Source organism: Equus przewalskii, chromosome 13, assembly GCF_037783145.1.
Source record: "Equus przewalskii isolate Varuska chromosome 13, EquPr2, whole genome shotgun sequence".
Lineage (NCBI taxonomy): Eukaryota > Metazoa > Chordata > Mammalia > Perissodactyla > Equidae > Equus > Equus przewalskii.
In genome coordinates, this window is record NC_091843.1 from 11,281,822 (window position 1) to 11,298,492 (window position 16,671).

At 51.0% G+C, this 16,671-nt stretch overlaps 1 protein-coding gene across 1 annotated transcript in view; it reads left to right on the plus strand.

Moving 5' to 3' along the window:
- The window catches only part of SLIT3 (slit guidance ligand 3), a 587,735-nt gene that overhangs the window by 551,789 nt on the left and 19,275 nt on the right, over positions 1 to 16,671 (plus strand). The window contains exons 28-32 of the mRNA XM_070569056.1: positions 2,587 to 2,726; positions 5,757 to 5,850; positions 11,305 to 11,442; positions 12,998 to 13,238; positions 15,150 to 15,280. Coding sequence (XP_070425157.1) covers positions 2,587 to 2,726; positions 5,757 to 5,850; positions 11,305 to 11,442; positions 12,998 to 13,238; positions 15,150 to 15,280 — 744 coding nt within the window. The remainder of the gene's footprint in view (positions 1 to 2,586; positions 2,727 to 5,756; positions 5,851 to 11,304; positions 11,443 to 12,997; positions 13,239 to 15,149; positions 15,281 to 16,671) is intronic.

The following is a 16,671-nucleotide window of genomic DNA, read 5'->3' on the forward strand; positions in this document are numbered from 1 at the left end:
AGGAGCGGGGGTTCCCCCTGCAGGTGATCATTTCTCCCCTCTCAGCTGGAGGTGCGGGTGAGCAGAAGCATCTCATTTCCGTCCTCAGTTGTTAAGGAAATTGAGATCAACTGGAAATATTTTTAGAACTTAATTTTCAAGGGAAAGGGCCCAGATCTACAGGATTAGGGAAACAGGGTGGAGAGTTACAGCAATGAGGTCCACATACTGGGGATAGCATAGCTCGCAAGGACTTCCCAAGGAGCGGGAAAGCTCTCCCCATCAGGGCAGTGCCTGTGAGGTTGGCAAAAGGAGGGACTCTTGTCAGGGAAGCTTTGCTCCCTCATTCCCTCCTGTATCAGCTTCCTGGGCTACCATAACAAGGTACCACAGACCCAGTGGCTTGGAACGACAGAATGTATTCTCTCACAGTTCTGGAAGCCAAAAGTCCAAAATTAAGGTGTCAGCAGGGCCATGGTCCCTCTGAAAGCTATAAGGGAGGGTCCTCCTTGCCTCTTCTTAGCTTCTGGTGGTTGCTGGCAGTTGCTGGCATTCCTTGGCTTGTAGCTGCCTCACTCAAGTCTCTGCCTTCATCGTCACGTGGCCTTTGCCTTGTGTCTCTTTACATGGCCGTCTTCTTATAAGGACGTTAGTCATATTGGATTAGGGACCCACCTTTCTCCTCATCTTAAATTAACTAATTACATCTGCAATGACCCTGTTTCCAACTAAGGTCACACTCTGATGTACTGGGGGTTAAGACTTCAACGTATCTTTCTGGGGGAACACAGTTCAACCCATAACTCCTCATATAAGTCAGAATTCTGGAAGCATCACCTACCTCTTCATACAGATGTCTCTCCAGTCTTGATGAATTGTCTGATCACAAAAAGAGCAAAGGCTGGCAGAGCTGGCCAGACAGGACTAAGACAGGAGAGGTGACCTGTCCTACGTCCCCACAGCTAATGAGGTGCTCTTGGAGTATCCTTGACAGCCCCCTCCCAGGGTTCCCAGTGAGGACAGGGGAGACTCTAGCCTCCTTCCTACCCTGTGTCCACTCCATGAGCAGCCCCTGCTCCCTTGGACAGCCACCCTTACCCCACTTTCATGCAATCCTAGGGCTCTGGGGAGAGCCAGAGGACCTCATCTCAGGAAAATAGGCAACACTATGGTTTAAGATCTTTGCAAGCCTACCCCTTGTCTGACTCTGAAGAAGTAGCCTTTTTCATGAATGGCCAGGGTCCCTAACAGAAAAAAGGAGGAAGAATCATTTTTCTGTATCTTGAGAGCTCAGACGCAAGAACCCCCTGGCCTTTTGTAGAAAACGTGACATGGTTTTCAGGTTGTGGAGGAAAGGAGGGTAAGTAGGATTCTAGAAACACGGAAGTCCACTTCCTGTTAGTTTAGTGAAATCCCAAATCAGAGCAGTCTGTGAAACAGAGAGAGGCCTGGAATTCCACCTTCTTGGATGGGGTGCAAACCCAAGTAGCAGTTGGGCACAGAGTGAGATTCGCCGTAGCGCTCATTTAACCAGTGACTCCCCTCCCACCCGCACCCTCCCAGACACCCCCTCACCCCTCCTTTATCTGTTCTGACTGATTTTGCATGCCTAATCCTGGGGATGTGAGCTGTGTCCGGCAAGGGACAGGTGGGTGGAGGTTTTTATGCAAGAGATTTAACACTCGAGACAAGATGTGGAAATGCCTCGTGCTGATTTATGGCATTTTAAGCCAAGCTCACCAGAAAGCCTCAGTCTTGGCAGGAGAGGGATCCTCCCACCCCACCCCCTCATCCCTCAGAGGCTGGAGTGAGCTCAGAGTAGTAGGAACACATGGCAGGGAGAACGAGCATCCCTGAGGAAAGGCTGAGGAGGTGGTGGTTTTGTCTAGAACCAAAGCCAGCTAACACGCTCTGAGCATTTTCCATGTGCTGTTACCCTCCTAAGCGCTTTACTTGTATAATCTCATTGAATCCCCACAACCACCCTGGGGATAAATAATAATACCCCAGTCAACAGACGAGGAAATTGAGATGCGGAGAATTTATGTAATTTTCCCAAGGTCAAATAGCTAGGTGGTGGCAGACCCGGAATTCATTCCCAGGAAAGCCTGTTGCAGAGCCTGCTCTTGGCCACTACCCTCTGCTCCAAAAAGACAGAAAGCCTACCTCGAGTAGAAGGTCACAAAAAGGGGGACGTTTGTTATGTTGTTTCTCTCTTTGTCTACAAGAGAGACTACTCCACAGAAGAGCCGAAGGAAAGGCAGTTTAGAAGGCAGCTGGAGGAATTTAAGCTATGTCCGGGAAACCACTTCCAGCTGGGGGAATGGTGAAGGGGGCTCTGCTGGTGGGAACTGTCTCCGGGGCAAGGAAGCCATCCAGGGCCAGGGGAGGTCGAATACTGCCTAGAGACAGGGGCTAGGTGAAATGACCTCTAAGGCTCCTAAGGGTCTTCCTGCTCAGGCCCTCATGTGTCCAAAGTGCTGCCTCGGACCTCCATCCAGAGAGAAACCTAATTATATCCCCCCCCAACCTCCCTCTCTGCCACTCCAAACCACCCCACTCCCCCACTCCCGGCTCCGCTCCTTCCCACCCTACACATCCCCAAAGCTGCTCCTGCCCTCTTGGCTTTGAGGGGCAGCGGTGTGAGATCAACCCAGACGACTGCGAGGACAATGACTGCGAGAACAATGCCACTTGTGTGGACGGCATCAACAACTATGTGTGTGTCTGCCCACCAAACTACACAGGTAAGGTCTCCTGATGCCTGAGTGTGGATGGTGTGTGGGCACTGGGGCGGGGGTGCCATGCACCAGAAGAACACCATTTCACAGCTTCTCCCAAGGACCCCACCTCCTTTCCCCCTGTGGACAAAGACTTGAATCCCCAAAACCCCATGCTGTGCCTTGAGGGGCTTTCCAAAGGCCCTATCTCTTTGCTTGTTTGCCCCTCCCCCCCATCACTAGCTCCTTCTCACCTTGAAACAGGGTCCCAGGGCCCTTTCAGCTGTCTGTCATTTAGTTGATGGCCATCCCCTCCTTTAGAAACCCTGAAGAGCCTGTGGTGTTTGAGGCCAGCAAAGAGGCACTTGCATTGTGTTTATGCTTTGTTCAAGTCTAGTCAACATTCTCTGGAACTCTACATTTTCCAGATACTCTGCTAGGAGCTGAGCATACAAAAATGAGTAAGACAAAGTGCCTTCTCACAAGAAGCTCATCACCAAGCAGAGAGAGAGATGTGTTCGGTAGAATGAGAATATAACACCAGAAAGCCCAGGGGGTTGTGGGATCACAGAAGAGGAAGCTAACCCAGCCGGAGAATGAAGCCAGGCTCCCCACAGAAGCTGCTTCCTCAGGATAACCATTCTACAACCCCCTGACCCCCAAAACACAAGATGTGTATTTCTTATATTAACAGCCCCTAATGAGGACAGTTAAATATACCATTAGATTGTGAAGCAAAGTGCCACCAAGTGGTGCAAACACAGCCAGCTGTGTTATAGGATCAACTTAAGTGCCATATCCCAAACTGGAATTCCATAAATTCCATGAGTTCTTTGAGGAAAAGGTTCCATGGGCAAACAAGTTTGGGAAGCACTACATATAATAACAACCCTCTTTGTGGACCTCCACAATACAAATTAGTATATTAAAGGTCCTGAAAATTCCTGCTTTAAAGAAAGCCATTTAAGTTTGTTTAACCCAGCAGTGCTCAAATTTATTTGATTTCAAAACTTCCCTCCTACCCTGTCCCAGAACGCCATTACCAACCCATAGATCTTGTGTTGTGAGAAACATGCTAAAGGGAATACTAGCCTAAGGCAAAGATGAAAATGAGGACAGTGCAACCCAGGACTCCCACACTCCAGCCTCTTGGAACCTGGCTTTGATGTCAAGAATGAGATGGGAAGTGGGAAGACTCGGAAGGTGAATAGAAGCTGTCCTGAGGCCTGCAGAGAAGGAAACCAAACAGCCCCCATTGCTCCTCGAGATCCTGTGCCTTTATTGGGCTTCTGGCCCAATAGCCAGGTACCCCTCAAGCACACTCTTGGGACTAAGAGAAAACCACTTATTCTACTTAATCTTAGGCCTCCTGGGGTCCCAGAGAAGGTTTTGTCCTGGGAACAAGTGCAGGGAAATCTGCTAAGGGTCTACTTCCCTTATGCCCTACATCTTCCACCTTCCAAGAGTAGAGTTACAGCCAAGAGTTAAATTAGCAACAGGCAACACTTATTATGCATCTACAGTATACAGAGCACTGAATTAGCTACTAGAGATACCAAGAAGTCTAAGGTATGCCCTCAGCCCTCAAGGGCATCTGGTCTACCTAAGATGAGCGGAATCATCATATAACGTTAGCCTTAAATCACTGGTCCAGAAGAATCTGCTCAGTGCCGGAAGAGAGAGAGTGAAAATCTCAGCAATTAAGAAGGAGAGGGCAAAGGGGCTCAAAATAGGCTTTGGGGCAGAGGAGGGGCTGGAACTGAATTTGCGGTGGACAGTGGGCGGTGGAAGGGTGCTGAGGAAACCTTACTGAGGTGGTGGGGACCCCATGGCTGTGTTTGCAGTTGACGGAGATGCACTTCTGATTAGTCACACTTTGTTCCTGAGAATGGAATGTCATGGTTTTCTGTGTCCCAGAAGATGTCACTAGTCCCACACAGACGCTTGTCTACCTCTCTGGGTCTCTCCAGGAGACGAGGAAGAGGAAGAGTGTCATAAAGAACACAATGTGCTCTGTGGTCTTGAGAAGCTAGTGGCAAAACAAGGAGGGGATAGGGGTCAGCTTGTAGCCACCACGGCAGAGAGCAGACTCTGGGGCTGTGTCTGCATTCATTTGTCCCCAGCCCCTCAGGACCTTCCTCTGGCCTGTCCCCTCTCCCCTCTGCCCCTGCTCCCACTCCCAGCCCCAGTGAGAACCTCCACAGATAGAGGTTCTCCTCTCTCAGATCACGCTCCACCTCGCTTAACCGCGAGGAATTTAAGGAAACTCACAGCTCAGAGGTGCACCTGCCTCTGACCTCATCCCTGTCGTCCTGTATCACCCCCACATTCCCCAAACACATCTTCCAGCAGTGTGAGCTTTTCAGGGCTTATATGAAAGGGCCATCTCTGGGTTATTTATGACCCGTTAGGCATTTTGTGGCTTATGAATTTCAAAGGGAATGTATCCAGAGACCAGAGCTTCAAATTCCCTTCATATTTTCTTCTCTGAGAAAATCCAGGGGGCTTACTTATCTATGACAGGTGGACCCTGCTGCTAAGCCATGTCTGCTCCTTCAGGAAGCCTCTGGGCTTCCACACTTTACCCCTGTCATCGCCCTGACATCTGTGTTGTAATTGCCTGCTTGTTTGCAGATCTCCCCCACTAGGCTATAGGGGAGGACAGGACGGGGGTCACTGTTGTGTCCTGGCATCTGGCACAGTGCCTACCACACAGGAGGTGCTCAATAAATGGGTGTAGAACGAAAAAACAAATAAGCATAGCCCAAGGTCAGGGGCTGGCATCCTGTGGTTTCAGCTGTGGCAGCCCCTAAATGATCAAGTGAAACAGCCAAATGATGGTGCTATGGCGGTGCCCAGGAGACATCCTGGAATCTTCCCATTGTCACTGCTAGGGAAACCGAGGCAGAGGTACAGGAGAAAGGCAACACCAAGAGAGCGAATGCTGAGTTCCTGATATCCACGCCCTCCTGATCGGGGGCTGGAGGAGTCTGACCTTCTGGCTGGGTATCCCCCCAGTACCCTCCCTGATGCCCGCGTTCTCTGCCCACCCACCAGGTGAGCTGTGCGATGAGGTGATTGACCACTGCGTGCCCGGGACGAACCTCTGTCAGCATGAGGCCAAGTGCATCTCACTGGACAAAGGATTCAGGTAAGGCTTGGCTTCATGCCCCCAGCACAGGGTCCTGAGGACTCGGCCTCCGACAGTCTGGGTGTGATGTAGAGACTTTGGGGCGCTCTCCATATCCTCTCTTTCTCTCTGCCTGTTGCTTGTTCATTTCCACGTGCTTCTCTGTGTCTCTGACTGGTCATGGTCTAATTCTCTCAGTCAGTCTCTCGCTCTTTCCCTACTTGTGTGCCTCTGTCTCTCTGTGGGTGTCTCCAGGACACTTTCTCTCTCTGTGTCTGTCTGTAGACAGATAGAGAGAGATCCCCTCTTTCTCTTACCCCTCTCACTCCTCTCCCCTCCCTCCCTCCCCCCATCTCTCGCTCAGCATCTCTCTCCTTTCCAGAACTAGTGTCGTAGAGCCATCCCACTGAGGAAGCAGAGTCCAAAGGGTATTTGATCACCTCCCCGTGTGGAGCCTTCACAGCACTCTGCCCTCTGTGGTTCCAGCAAATTTGCCAGCTTATGCCCCTGAGTGTGTTGGGCAGCTGAGGAGGGGGTAGTGAGCTCTGACTGGTTCAGCAGCCAAAGCCATTGGTGGAGCTGTCTCCATGGCAAGCAGCAGAGCCCGTAGGAACTAGGGGAGCACGTGAGCAATACTGAGGGTGGATGGAGAGGCCACGTCAGGAGAAGGCACCAGTTCCAGAGCCCCTGGGAAATCACTCCTGGGCTCTGTCCCCACCTCCGTTCTCCTCCCTCCTTCATGAAAGGTATGCCGTTGCCTCTTCTGGAAACAATCCTGAGACGCTTAAGTCCTGGGATTTTCTGACATTGGTAGGGACATCCCACAACCCTGTGACCAAGAACACTCTCCCCTTCCCCAAAACTGCCTTCCACATGCAATTACCTCCCCCTCCTCCCCACAGGCTCTGTCCAACACTGGGGGTGGGGGAGTTTCTAGCACCAAGGAGTCAGGGCTTGGGGAGCAGGCAGAAACTGAGCAGCTGGAGGGACCCCAGATGAGCCCTCAGCAAAGGCACCTAAAGTGACCCTACAGAGCCACCCCTAGACATGAGGGACGTGGGTCTGGAGTTCAATGCCTGTACTGACAAGTCTTTAAGGAGAATCCTGACCAGCCTTTCATCCAGTGACATCTCCAGCCTCTGGAGGACAGAAGCTCATGCTCTAGGTCCAGATGTCCAGGACCTGTCAGCTCACTGAGTCTGTCCAGCTCTCGGTCATAAGGCAGGGAGTTCTCAGACTCTGGGTTTTTTGAGACTATGATTTGATACTGCGAAGCTTAGGACTTCATGGAAACCCAGGATCTTAGAAAACCTGAGACTAATGACATCATACAATCACAGAATCTTAGGCACTTAGAACTGGGGACTCTTAGATTCATAGAATTCCTAAAACTTGAACTTTTAAACTCTTGGAATCCTAGAATCTAAGAACTATGGGTTCCAGTTGTTGTCCCCAGCCCACCCATCAGTCCCTCAGATGCTCATGGGGTGAGTGCGGTGGGACTGCAAGAGGTTTTTGCATCCCTCCCTCTCACGGCCCTTGCGTGGATCTGGGGGAGGAAAATTTGACACAAAACAAATGTTTAGAAAAGAAGGAATTTCTGAGGCCCTTGATTCTGGCCCGGAGTGCTGCAGGGGGTTCTGGAGAGGGGAGAGAAGAACCTGCTGGAGCAGGGAGGAAAGGCCCCAACTTGAAGAGGTGGGAGGCGAGGTGAGCGTCAAAGGATGGGTGAATGTGGATGGGCTGCGAAAAGGAGGGAGGGCCCCACAGGCGGAGACCAGTCTAGAGCAGGTGAGGGTGAGAGGGGGCCATGAGCGTGTCTTTTTCTGTGTTCTTTCTGTTTTCACGTCCTAAGCCTACAAACAGCTCATCACCAAGGGAAACACAAGAGGTGCTTTAGGGCCTCTGGTTTTGCTGAGAACAGGGGAGCTTCCATCCTTGCATGCATGCCCCCTCATACAGATCCGCCTTATCTGCTGCTGCCTCCCTCTGAGACGTGCCAGGTGGGCGCTCAGGCAGTCGAGTCACCTGAGTTGATGAGGGTAAGGGATGCCTCCCAAGAACCCCCACTTTTCCCGCTCCAGAATTCGACTTCAGTTCAGGGCTGCTGTTTAACTGAAGGAAGAGGCAAAGGGGAGGGAAGAGATGCATTAAATGCAAACTGAAACCAAAGCAGAGCAGGCTGGACTCACAAGCACAGTGCTTTGGGTGTGCCTGAGAAGGGGCAGTGATGGGGACTGGGCCTCTGAGCTGTGACAAATGGACATCATATCCACAGAGGGGGAGATCACTGGTACTCCAGGCTAGTGGACAGCAAGCCCAGAGGATGCTGGCCGGAAAGAGCACAGCGAGTACGAAGACTGGTCAGAAGTGGTCCAGGGTGCAGGTCTGGGATGGGCACGCCAGGGAGTTAAGACCAGAGACTTAAAACGGGGCCAGAGATCACGATCCTCTGTTACTTGTCCCTCGAAACCTCACTCTGCTGTAACCAAGACCTCTTTAGTTCTAGGACAATAAAGAAAAGAAAGAAACCAATCTAGCTTTCAAAATCTTGAGAGAATATATGTATGCACAGTGTCTCCTAGAATCTTGAGGAGGTCTACAAGCCGGTTCAATAGTGTAGTGTTGTTTTTTTTTTATTAAAATGCATTTAAATCAAAAATCCCTTCTCCCAGCGCAACATTTTATAATTTTATCCCCCTCCCCTCCCATCACCATAACAACTCATATCCCAAGGCAGGCTACGTGACATTCACAAAAGAGACATGCAGTCAGTGCCACCTCTGCCCAAGTTCGCAGATGTCTATCCTTGGAGAGTTCCCTGTATGCTGTTCTAATGAGGCCTCAACTCCACAGGGCAGGTAGCACTCTATCACTATCCGTTATATAAACACCAAAATAATACTGCCTGAAGCCCTGAAAATAATGGTGAACACTGTCCATAATCCCTGAAAATCATAATAACGAAAACAAAGACCACAGTGACTGATGTGCACTGAGAACTTATTCTGTCAGGCACAGTGCATCATCTCATTTAACGCTCAACAATCTTAGGATGTGGAAGCTTGTCCACTTTCTGCGTGGGGGCCGAGGCGCAGTGAGGTGAGGCGAGCTGCCGATGCGCATGTACACAGAAAGGGGTGGGACTGCGAGTCAGTCCAGGCCTGACTGGTTCCTTGGCTAAATCTAGAGACACCTGATGTCCTGGCACCAAGGGTGTCACTTGGCTACCCCTCCCTTGTCCGGAATCAATAGGTCAGATAAGTATCAGAATTGCACAAGCCTTACACTTCAGAAGAAAGATGAAGGCAAAAGGTTTGAAAACTATAGGGAATGCAGGTTATACCAGCAGATGCTTCTCTTTAGCAGATGAAGAAGCTGTGTAGATTCTTGATATTGGAAGTGAGGTCCATGAACCAGCAGCATCAGCATCACATGGGAGCTTATTAGGGATGCTAATTCTCGGCCCCATCCAAACTCCCTAAATCAGAAGCTGCATTTTAACAAGATCCCTGGGTGTTTTGTTTGAGAAGCGCTGGTATTGAGAGGGCTGTAGCATTGAAAAGAAGAAGGATGTAAACACATTTGCCTTCAGACCTCCACTGCTTAGTCTGCGAGTGAGCACAGCTTCCCTGTTCCTCATGAAGACCTCGTCAATAGCCTTGAACTCCATGCCTAAAAGGCTGGATTTTACCCTGTAAGTATTGAGCAGCTATTGGTGCCTTGGAGAAGCTCATACAGCTTGCCTTGCTCTGCAGGTACTTCTCAGAATTCAGGAGACGCAAATACAAATGTCTACTGGTGCCAGGTTTAACACTAGCAGAGGTCTGGGCTGCAGTATGTTGAGCACGTGCCCCCAACAAAGGCATTCCTCATCTCTGTTTAAAAGACTTAGGGTGGAATGGGGGCTACGATGTGAAAGTTTACACCTTCTGGTGCAGCAGTAAGTCACGTATTTCAAATTAACCCATCAAATAAGTACGGTGAACAGGTCAGATCTTAGCAGATTTCACAGTTTTTGAATGCAGACCTAGGAAATCCTCAGATTCTAGAGCTCGTCCCTCTCCAGGAACACCCCACCCTCCGAGTGTCTTACCTAGCCATGAATCCACAGCACACACCATGCTCTGCCAAGCCCAACACTGCCAGGATTGACTTGTGATTCTAGCCTACTTCTCTCCACTCCTAAAGGGGGAAGAGTGAGGGCAGGGAGGAAGCAGGACCATCCTTTGTCCTGAAGTTTCTCTAGTCAGGCTCCTTTGTCCCATAAGTATTCAGTGGTCTTGCTTCCCTCTCCACCTCCTCCCTTGCTTCCCTGCCACCTTCCTCTCTGACTTGGACAGGCTGTGGTTATTATGTATACTCGGCCCAGTAGCATTCAGCTGGTGGGCCCAGAAGTGCACAGGCTCCAGGCCCTGCAGAAGGCAGAAGAGCCAGGAAGCATGTGTGTTCATATGTGCCTGTGGCTGTGCCTAAGCCCCTGTGAGTAATGTGGTACCTTGGGGTCTGTTTCTTGCTGGGACTGGGGGACAGTGTCACCCTAGACAGAGGAGCCCAGAGATGCATATCTAGGGCCCACACTGGGGAGGCCAAGTTTCAGCCGCAGCAGCCTTTTCTGGCCGGGTCTAAACCTGGCCAGCAGGAACAGGGGCAGAGCTGCTGTCACTGTTGCTCCTTAGGGAAGGGTGGGCAGCATGCAGCCTTTTATTAAGGGAGGGGGTTTCACCCTTCTTATCCTAGCCTGAATCTCTGGGAAAAAATGAACAAGCAGTAAAAAGAATCAAAGGGAGTGCGAACAACATCATTTCTTCATCATCATTATCATCACCTATGTATCATACTATTTACTCAATGTTTATCTAGTGCACTGCAGAGCCTATCACTTAATTTTTAAAACGACCATAAGAGGTGGAGATATTTGTCATCAGTTGCATTTAAAGGTGGAGAAAGTAAAACAGAGAGAGGTAATGAGTGGCTGATACACTGAGAATGAGGTCTGACACACAGTAAATGTAAACGAAATTTCATATGCTATGAGGGCCTTGGGGATGTCACTTCCCTCTCAGAGCCCTAGCTTCCTCCTTGTAATGAAGGGGGCAGACCTCTGTCACAGGGAGCCAGGGGGTCTCAATGAGGCGCTCAGTGAAAGGTGCTTAGCACAGTACTGGCACAAAGGAGGACTACACTGAATGTCAATTCCATGTAGACAGTGGAAGATCCAAAATCTTTGTGAGTCCCACCCTCTGCTCCTCGGCCTGGCTCCTGAAAATAAGACTCCCCCACGTGAAGGAGGCAAATATCAGCTTTCAGGGACCAAAGGCTGTGGATGGCCACTGAAACTGACTATGGGGCCAGACTCCTCAGAGCCCGTCAGACTTGAGGTGGACTTACGAACATGGGTAGATAGAGGAGAGAGGGGAGGCCACCTGGAAGCTGGCCGGGCCCAGGGAACAGCCTCCCTCTGCTGTGTTCCAGGTGCGAATGTCTGCCCGGCTACAGTGGGAAGCTCTGTGAGGTGGACAATGATGACTGCACAGCCCACAGGTGTCGCCACGGGGCTCAGTGCGTGGACGCGGTCAATGGCTACACGTGCATCTGCCCCCAGGGCTTCAGGTATGGCAGAGGGGCCCCTCAGGAAGGAGCCAGCCTGGGCCCAACACCAGGGGGTAGTGGGCCAGGGACTGGTGGGCTAAGGTGGCCAGGGTGGAGACCCAGGCCCAAGCAGCCCTAGGCCTGGGTCTGCATGGTGCCTTTATTCCCCACACCTTCTTTAGCTCTTCCAAGTCCCAAAGCAGTTGTCATTGACCCCATGTCATAGATGAGAAGAGCTACTCAGAACAAGCACACAGCAGGTGGACTGCAGGCCCAGCTCACATAATGTCAAACTTGGGCATGATTCCATCTAATGGAAGATGCCACCATCTTGGAGGCCAGCTTGCAGGGGAGGGGTGGCCACATGGCCACACTGGCAGGAGTCTTCTTTCTAGGCTGGAGAACAAAAACATTATGGTGCCCCAATGGTAGAAAGTTGGAGGTGGATGGGAGGGTTTGGGGTCAGTCACTGGAATCAGTGAAGCCAAAAGAGAAAGGGGAGATGACAGGCACTGGCCAAGTGGTCTGGAGATGTCTGTGGGGTATGTGGAAGGAGGGGCTTGGGTTCCAGTTCTGGCTCTCACACTAAGTGGAAGGGAAGAGTGGGGGGGGACAGGAGGGGAGGCAGGGACCACACTTAAGGGGAGTCAGGCCGGCGGACAGTTCCATGTACGCCAATACTCATTGGATGGCATAAATCCAGCTGTGCCAATGAGCCTTGGTTACAGACTCTGAGAATGTGAGTCTGGAAGGAACCATGAGTTCTCGAGGCCAGTGGTTCCAAATCCTGATCGAGACCATCTGCATCAGAAAATAAAAGTTCGTGAGCCCCGCTCCAGAGCTTCTGAATTAGGGGGCATGGGGAGAAGTGTCTGGGAATCTGCACTTTTAAAAATTGTTCTTAATTGTGGTAAAATACTTATAATATAAAATTTACCATCTTAAGCATTTTTAAGTATACAGTTCACTGACATTAAGTACATTCACATTGTTGTGTAACCATCCATCTTCAGAACTCTTTCCATCTTGCAAGACCAAAACTCTGTACCCACTAAACAATAATTTCCTGTTCACCCCTCCCCTAGCCCTTGGCAACAACCATTCTACTTTCTGTCTCTATGAATCTGACCACTCTTGATACTTGTATGAATGGAATCATACAGCATTTGTCCTTTTGTGTCTGGCTTATTTCACTTAGCATACTATCCTCCAGGTTCCTCCATGTTGTAGCGTGTGTCAGAACGTCCTTCCTTTTTAAAGCTGAATAATGTTCCATCGTATGTATATAGTACATCTTGTTTATCCTCTCGTCCGTGGATGGGTGAATCTGCACTTTTAACAAACTCATCCCAGGCGATTCTGATGACACTGAAATTTGGGGACCTGCACCCTAGTCCAACCCCATTATTTTAAATGGGGAACTGAGGCTTAGAGAAGGAAGATGGCTTGCCCCAGTCAGTGGCAGGGCTGGAATTAGTCTCAGTTCCCATCTCACTCCTCCCTCTCTGCCGGCGGCTCTTTTGCCTAAATAACTGATTGTCTCTTCTCCCCCTGTTCCCCTCTACCCGCCTTCCAGCGGGCTCTTCTGTGAGCACCCCCCACCCATGGTCCTGCTGCAGACCAGCCCCTGTGACCAGTACGAGTGCCAGAACGGGGCCCAGTGCATCGTGGTGCAGCAGGAGCCCACCTGCCGCTGCCCCCCAGGCTTCGTGGGCCCGAGGTGCGAGAAGCTCATCACCGTCAACTTTGTGGGCAAGGACTCCTATGTGGAATTGGCCTCCGCCAAGGTCCGGCCCCAGGCCAACATCTCCCTGCAGGTGCGCCCCACCCCACCCAGCCCTTGGAAGGACCCCAACATGCCCACAAGCTCGGATTCTTTCGAGAACAGCTGGGATGCCCCAGATCACAGCAGTCCTGCCACCTCCCCTAAAGCATCATCAAGGACAACACTCAGCTTGGGGGGATCCTGACCAGCTCTGCGCAGAGGGTTCTATGCACAACTCCTGCCTAGCTCTCACTGCAAGCAGTAGCCCCGACGTATAGCTCATTCATTCTTTTCTCTAGGAAATATGCATTCAACCATTATATGTCGCACACTGTGCTGGCAATGGGGATTCACTGGTGGACAGGACAGGCAAAGCCCCTTGCCCAGGGCAGAGTGACAAGGACAGGGACAATGACAACCCTGGGTGTTGTGGGCGCACATAGGTGGGGCAGTGATCCCAGCCTGCTAGGAAGAATCAGGGAGGGCTCCCCAGAGGCAATGATAACTGAGCTGAGATCTGAAGGATAAGTAGGAGTTTCCTGGCAGAAGGGCAGAAGGGTGAGGGGCTGACAGAGCAGTCTAGCCTGAGAAATCAGCATATGAAAAGGCCCAGAGGCACAAACAAGCGGGGCATTTTTCAAGAATGGAAAACCATTTAGTATGAAGCAAATTCTTTTCCAGCTAACTTCTTTTAGGTTCCTTACCTGTGGACCTAAGTGCCTTTATTCCAAATGGCATTTCTGGGTGACCTACATTCTATTGGGGGGCAGGGGGAGAAGGGAAGGTGTATGATAGAGAAAGAGCAGGCCCTTGCCTATGGGCTTCCTGAGGAGGGGCAACCCAGCAGACACAGCTCCAGCATGCAGGCCAGTTAGGGGCCCCGCCCTCCTTTTGGTTATGGCTGCACTAGCCCAAGCTTATGGAGAGAATGTTCGTTGGACAAAGATCTCTTGAGCGCCCATGCCAGGTGCCCTTCTCGGCACTGGGGTTGCAGAAATGCACAACAAGTTCAGCCTGCCTCACCTCGTGGAGCCTGCAGTCCAGTGGGCAGGCCTCTGAGATGAGGGTTGACCCCAGGCACAAGCAAGAAGGAAGCTCTCGCTGCCCTCACCCCTCCTGGGTTCTCCTCATTGCCCTCCTGCCTTCCTCGCTCGGTCCCACCCACCCAGGGACCCAAACATTGGGTCCATCTAGCCAGAGCAGCACTCGGTGCCCCAGATGCCCAGATGTCCTATCAAACCACCTCCCCCACGTGCCACTCCTCCAGGCTGCTCTTGTGCCGGGCAGGGAGCCGACAGCCCAGTCAGAGAAGCCTGTCCCTGCAGCCACGTGTCTTGCAGAAGGTGCCCTCAGGGCAGGACCTTCTGAAACCAGTCGTTCTCAGCCTGTGCAGCACATTAGAATCACCTGGAGAACTTCTAAAATTGTCTTTGCCTGGGTCCCACCCCCCAGAGATTTGTGTATAATTGATTTGGGGTAAAGCCCAGACACTGGTGTTTTTAAAAATTCCCTAGATGACTCTTAACACAGTGCCTGCTTCATAGTAAACATTGAATTAAGTGGTATTGTTAGCATTTTGTTTATAATTATTATTATACTTTATACAGAAAGACCAAGGCCCCGAGAGGGGCAGGGAGTTGGGTAGGATCACGTTGTATGCCAGCGGGAGAGGCTAGACGAGAGCTTGGGGCTCCTGACGTGTATATATATATAAACAGAGTGGCACATGGTGGGTCCTCGATAATTATTTATTGAATTGAATCGCTCAATAAGCATTTGCTGGAGTATAAGTATCGGCCTTCCTTCTGGGAACTTACAGACTAGCTGGAGGAGGAAATATGGGCATGCATTCAGATCTGGGGTTCCTTCAGAAGATGCCACCTGGAAGAGGGCTCTGAGATGGGGACGGGGAGGTTAGGCCTCAGGGGAGCCCTAACCCACACGCCCTGGCCACTCTCTCCAGGTGGCCACTGACAAGGACAACGGCATCCTTCTCTACAAGGGAGACAATGACCCCCTGGCGCTGGAGCTGTACCAGGGCCACGTGAGGCTCGTCTACGACAGCCTGAGCTCTCCGCCAACCACGGTGTACAGGTAAGGCCCACAGTCCCTCCCACCACTGCACGTGCCCCCGCATCTTCCCACCTGCCTGCAGCCCTGCGAGAAGATGCCGGTGGCCACTCTGACGCTTCTTCTCCCCAGGCATCCGCCCCCCAGCCACCACACACACACACCCCCCTCCCACACACACACACACACTTTCCCCTCATAGGAGTGGCAGGTGGGAGGGAGAAAGGCAGTGTTGTAGGAAGAGGCGTGAGAGGAAGGCAGACCCCGAGCGGGAGATGACACCTCATTACCATAAGATAAATGGCCAGCTGGCTACCATGCAGGAGCCGTGTGCTCCAATGGGGATGAGGCTGCTTAATGAGATGCCCTTTGCAAAATGTCATCCTAATCTTTTATTAGTTTAAGAAAGAAAACAGGGGGAGATCAGTATGAAACTCAAGGGGAGGAAATTCCAGGGCACTGGGGGAGCAGGACTGCTTTGTAAGTGACTTTCAGACTGTTCTGAAGGACAGTTTTTCCTAAACTTCAGTCTTGCCAACAATCACCGTGAATTTTACATTGTCACTATGTCAGCTGTACTGTTACTTAACACGCCACCTTACAGCAGCTTTAAATCTGCTCGCTGTTTAAATTTAGCTTCATCTTAAGTAATATCATCTGTGAAATCACAGATATGCTAGTTCGATATGTTAGATTTTTTTCTACTTCTCAGTAAACTAAGTAATAAGCTATTAAAATAAAAAACCACTTTAGTTATGAATGTTTTTGCAATAGTTATAAAAATAACTATTAAAGTGAGAAATGTTTGTCTGGGTTACACCCAAAATCACATAAAACCACCGGTGGAAGGAGAGTCATTCCCTGGGGACAGCAGAGCAGGTGAGAGACCCACGTCCCGAAACCGGCCTTTCCCATCTGGAAGCACGAGCACATTTGGTAGGAGCTGATGAAGAGCAGCAATTTTCAGACTTTCTTCCCCCAATGACTAAATGCTTTCTTCAATCGAAACTTCCTGTTGACCTCAGGAATATTAAATACGAAGAGGCAAAACCGCCCTGCAGGGCTGGAGGGAGCAGAGTTCCCCCTTCACACAGGCTCTGGTGACGGCCCCCAGCACGCCTCCAGCAAGCCCAGGTGAAGACCAGTGGTTCTGGACGTCTGGGCCCAGAGCAGCAGTGCCCAGGAACTTGTCAGAAAAGCACATTTTCAGACCCCTCCCTGAGCTTACTGACAAGCCCTGGGGGTCGGGCCCAGCCATCTAGTCTAAGGAGCCTCCGGGGGCCTCTGAGGCCCAAGTCTGAGAAGTGCTGGTTTACACTCGAAGCCTTCCTGGAGAAGGACCTATTTGTGGTGGGTCTTGAAGAAGGGGCAGAACGTGCGTGGGCAGGGAGAGCAGCAGTGACAAGCCTAAGGGA